At 37.6% G+C, this 5,569-nt stretch overlaps 1 protein-coding gene across 2 annotated transcripts in view; it reads right to left on the bottom strand.

Annotated features, from left to right (window-relative positions):
• Positions 1-3,395, bottom strand: part of LOC107704577 (zinc finger protein 366-like) — a 10,248-nt gene extending 6,853 nt beyond the window's left edge. For both annotated transcript variants that reach the window (XM_016507532.1, XM_016507533.1), the window contains exon 1: positions 2,337-3,395. In XM_016507532.1, the coding sequence (XP_016363018.1) occupies positions 2,337-3,353 (1,017 nt within the window). In that variant the 5' untranslated portion in view covers positions 3,354-3,395. The remainder of the gene's footprint in view (positions 1-2,336) is intronic.
• Positions 3,396-5,569: the final 2,174 nt, after the last annotated feature.

The raw sequence follows: 5,569 nt of genomic DNA, 5'->3' as shown, positions 1-5,569 counted from the left end.
TTCAAAAGTGAAAGTAAACAGTTTTTATTGAATCATATCATTTAAATAAGTAAAAAGAAATGGTTTCATATTTCTGTTCTCTGTGTAACTGTGACTCTTTGGAGGATTGAAGCACCAGATGCTGAAGCAAGTTAATGTCTTCAGAATAAACAGGCCTGGGGCATTGTTCTTAAGAGAGACAACTGAGAATAATAGTGTGTGTGTGTGTGTGTGTGTGTGTGTGTCAGAGAGAGAGACAGGTTTGAGGTATAATAAGACCTTATATTGTGATCACATATGTAACATTACCCTAATGCAATTGGCAGAAGCTTTGAAGAAATGTAAATTGCAATCAGTGTACACATTTGATCAGTTCATGCATTCCCTGGGAATCAAACCCATGATCTTGGTTTTGATCTACAGGAATAGATATGAGGTAGGCTTCTCCATTGGTTTTGCTTCAGCACCCATGCAGATTTAGTTTACTGGACATCAAGTAGTGATACAATCTTATCTTACAAAAGTAACAAAATATTCTTAAAACCGAACACTACAATTGGTGGTTTCTTATATGGTTTTTATGTGCTCGATGGCCAATGATTCATAGCATAAACCAATTTTATGCATATTTATTGCAGTCTTAAAGGTCCCCTGAAATGCTTAGAAACACGCAGCGTTACTCTAGAGGAACGATATCGTTGTGATCACTTTCAAAACGATTTTTTTTTCCAGCTGATGAACGATAAAACACTGACAGCCAATCAGAATCCATCCTGCTGTCACGAGTGGCAGAGGCATGTGCGCTTAGAATAAACGGACGATATCGTTCGCTGGTGTGGACACTAATATCGTTATCTTTATAGTTATCGTTCTTGGTGTGAACGGGGCTTTAGTCGTATTTTCTTGTAGTTTTATTGATGATTATTGCTGGGTGAGGGCGTCGCAACCTGTTCATGTTTCACCTAGATGTTACAATTCGATTGTAATTGATGCCCGACCTTTGACATTAGCACCTGAAGAAAGTGGTTTTCTTCTTCTTTTTCAAAGTAAGTCTGCATTTACTAGTTGCATTGTATGCTGTGTCTTTAGCATTGTTTTGTTTTTTCACTGCTGTTTCTGAACCTCTGATATAAACTATATTTTAGTCTTGTTTGCTGTTTTCCAGTCCAAATATCTAAAGATTCTTGAATCAAGATACATTTACTTACATTTATATTTATGCATTTAGCAGACGGTTTTATCCAAAGCGACTTGCAAAAGAAGAATACAAGCAACTTGTCAACAGTCATAATACTGTATACAATGGCAAGTTTATTGGACCTTTTATTTACTTGAGAAGCAATCAATCAACAATTACCCTTGCACACCTGTAGGTAATCGATAGGAAAAACGACCAAAAACAGGTCCGACACCAAAACAAAAGAAGAATAAAAAATGTATCAAAAAAATATGTCGTTTTTAATTTGGATTGTGTATGAAAATATTGTGTTATTTTTTTTAAAACAAGACTTAATATTTTGCTATAAAGTCAGCTTTTCAAATAAATGCATGTTTGTTTAAGAATGTTTAGATATTTGATGATGAACATTGCTTTTTGCAGTACTGAAAATATAATATTTTGAAACAATTTTCAAGTACACTTTTCACAATTTACACAAAAGCAAGTACAGTTTTGAACAATTTTAGTAATATTTTGAATTACACTGAAAAAGTTAGTGTAGGATTTTTTTTGAAATTATTTTCAGTCAGAAATTATTTGTAAATGTCACAAATAATGACACACTGAATTAAAATGGACTAAGATTGTATTTTCTTGCATTTTTTTAAATGTGTGAAAAATAAACGTTTACGCTGTAGTTTTTATTTTTATATTTATATTCTCATTTTAATTTTAGTTAAAGTTTTAATAATTTTGTTGTGTTTTTGCTGTTTTTAATAGTTACTGTTCTTTTTAAATATTAAACACTGAAATTGTATTTTCTTGTAAAATGTACTGCAAAAATTATTTTTACAATGTACTTTTACATTTTTTTTATATTTTCCATTCTCAATGAAAGTTTTAGCAATTTTGTTGTGTGTTTTTGCCATTTTTATTCATTTTTGTTCTTTTTAAATATTAAAGGCCGAAATTGTATTTTCTACTGCAATTATCTACAGTGAAAAATCATTTTTACAGTGTAGGTTTTATTTTTATATTTTCTGTTCTCATTTTAATTTTAGTACATTTTTTCTGATTTTGTTGTGTTTTTGCCGTTTTTATTAGTTTTTGTTCTTTTTAAATATTAAAGACCGAAACTGTATTTTCTACTGCAAAAATCTTTTCTACAGCGTACGTCACAGTCCCACCCTCCTCTCACCTTGTGCGTGAGCGCGTGCTGCTTGAGATGGTGCGACTGGACGAACTCCATCCCGCACTCGCTGCAGATGAACGGCCGGATGTCCTTGTGCTTCATCATGTGGTTCTGCAGCTGGCTGGGATACTGGAAGCTCTTGCCGCATTCGCCGCAGTCGTACTGCACAGGGCCACGGTGCGCCGTCAGGTGGCGTTTGAGCTGCGCCAGCGTGGGGAAGTCGAGTCCGCACTCCACGCACACGTTCTCCTGGCCTCTCTCGTGCTTGAGCTCGTGTGCGCGGAGCTCGCTGGGATACGCGAAGCCCCGGCCGCAGACGCCGCAGCTGTAGGGCTTGACGTTGCTGTGCTGCATCATGTGTCTCTTCAGGTGGCTGGTCTGCGTGAAGGCTTTGTGGCACACCTGGCATTTGTGCGGCCGCGCGCCCTGGTGCGTCAGCTTGTGTGTGTGCAGGTGGCTCAGCTGCTTGAAGAGTTTCCCGCAGAGGTTGCATTCGTGCGGCTTGATGCCGCTGTGGCCCAGGATGTGTGTGATCAGGTTATATTTGGACGTGTAGGACTTCTCGCACATGCGGCACTTCCAGCGCTTCTGATCGCCGCCCACGTCTATATAGTAGCTGTCGTCCACGTGCACGTTCAGCTTTTCGGCTTTGCTGGCTTCTTGGCTCCTGTGGCGAAACCGCACGGCCTCTGTAGGGAAGAAGGGATTCGGAGAGAGATGCGGGATGGAGCCGGGCAGGAGGAACGGGAACGGGACCAGACTAGGGTGGAAAGGATGGAAGTAGGGCGCGGGAGAGCGCAGGAGTAACGGCGACGGAGGCCACAGCGGCAGCGGCTTCACCGTCTCCTGCTTCACCTGGACGACGCGATGGAGCCGCAGCCGGTTGAGGTCGATCATGTCCGGGATGTATCGGTGTGGCTGAGGCACAACGGGATGAGGAAGAGGATAGGGAAGAAGAGAAAGGTCGATGTTTCTGCTGGCGAAGTCCTCTGGACGCTTGCTTTCGCTCTCGTTCGAATCCATGCTGGAGGTTTCTACACGTTCAGATCAAATCATCCATCACCTGCTGTCAAAACATGTGGAATGAGTTACTGCATTCATGCATTTGGCAGAAGCTTGTATCGAAAGTCATTTGCATTGCATTCACATTTGATCAGTTCATGCATTTGCTGGGAATCGAACCCTTGACCTTGGCGTTGCAAGCGCCACTGCAAAAAAAAGTGATGTTCTTCCTCAGTATTTTTGTCTTGTTTTTACAGTACAAATATCTAAACATTTTCAAATTAAGATACATTTACTTGAAACAAAATGAGTAAAGATGTTTAGTATATCAAAATGAAGTGTGTTTGCGTAAAACAAGAAAAATATCTACCAATGGGGTCAGAAAAACAATCGTTTTCACTTTGAATTTAGTTTCATTTTCTGACTCCACTGGCAGATGTTTTTCTTGTTTTACGCAAAAACTCACTTCAATCTGTATGCATTTTTCCGATTTTACAGTCATTTAGCTTCTCAAGTAAATGTATCTTGATTTAAGATTGTACACTAAGTAACTTCTGCAGCTACATGAATTGATCTTCACTGGCTTTGTTGTAAACTAGAACTAGAAATCCTGTTGTGTTCCTGTCAGACAGACGCGGCGCTCTCTTCCTCTCTGCTGTTCCTCTGTTTCATTTTCACTGCATTAGGACTGGAACTTCTCTTTTTCATTACAAGCCATTAGCCGGTGCTGTCATTCGAGAATACAATCATATCTCAGCGAGGAAATACTCAAAAACGAGCCCAACTAATGCAAACAACACCAAATACTACTTCTACAAATGGCATTAATGACACAAACAGCAGACAGAAACTATCCTCAAATGAAGAATTCGCATGCATAACCACACATTTCAAACTAAACATGCAGATTATTTACTAAACCCTACATGCACTAAATACAGAAATCACTGTTTTATAGTCTGAATGTTTTCCTTTTGCAAAAAACATGACGATCTAGTATGAATTTGTATTGCTAAAACATGCAGTTTAATATAAACTCAAAACATGCACTGCAAAACAGTTTTTATTTGGTATTTTTGCCATGTTTTCCAGAGCAAATATCTCAGAATTCTTACCTCTTAAGAAACATTTACTTGCAAGCAAAATGACTTAAGAAATGAAGTCTTGTTTTCTGAAAAATGCATCAAAATGAAGTGAGTTTTTGTCTTAAACAAGAACAAACATCTGCCAAAGGAGTCAGAAAAACAAACTTAATTCAAAAATAAAACATCTGTTTTTTGAACCCCATTAGTAGATATTTTTTCGTTTCAAGCGCATGCAGTCACTTAATTTAGAGGTTTTTTTCTTCCAGAAAATAGCATTTGTTATCTGCCATTTTTCTTCTCAAGTAATTATATCTTGATTTAAGGATCTTTAGACATTTGCATTGCAAAACAAGACAAAAATACTGAAGAAGAACATCATTTTCAGCATGTTAGTGTATCATGTGAACATTTGATTATTACAGAATCCATATTGATCCATAACTGAACACCTGCACCTGTAAAGCGCATCGGTGTGTGTGTGGAGGAAGTCAACAAGCCTGTGCTTTCCTGCACAAAAATAAGGAAACACTAGATACACATCTCCATTCCTTTTCGAAACGCTGCGGAGGATCGAAGCGACCGCATTAACTCTGGAGATCAGAGCGAACATACGACCAGCCTCTGATTTCTCCATCACTGCACTGATTTAAGATGTAATGTTACGAGCAAACCACCCTGCCTGATGACCTTTGACCCCTAGCCATAATTCTACACACAACTGTCCTATTTAAAAGTCACCGTGTTTTATTGAGGACAGCATCAGTGAAGAATGCATTTTAGCATGTTCTTCTATTGCAGTGAACAGATGATAATGTAGTAATTTCTACACAAATCAAACGCACAATGAGTGCAAACTCGTATGGCAAAAAAGCTATATTGTTTTTCTGATCAAAATATATTTCAAGTATATGGCTTGTTTAAATCTTCAAAGGCAAAAAAACAAACAAAGTCTAAACAAAACAAAAACAAACAAAATATATGTACATACTTTTAAAGAGGCAAGAAAATTAATTTTGGAAAAATTCAAAATATGTAGTTTTTTTTAAATATATACTGTATCTGTTTAAATGTTTTTTGAACTATATATAAGTAAATATAAGTAACTAAACCTATAAAATATATTTATGTAAATACAAATACATACTTGAAAAC

This window comes from Sinocyclocheilus anshuiensis, unplaced genomic scaffold (assembly GCF_001515605.1).
Source record: "Sinocyclocheilus anshuiensis isolate Anshui unplaced genomic scaffold, SAMN03320099.WGS_v1.1 scaffold1614, whole genome shotgun sequence".
Lineage (NCBI taxonomy): Eukaryota > Metazoa > Chordata > Actinopteri > Cypriniformes > Cyprinidae > Sinocyclocheilus > Sinocyclocheilus anshuiensis.
The sequence above is the reverse complement of the archived record's forward strand: the minus strand, read 5'-3'. Positions and strand labels throughout refer to the sequence as shown.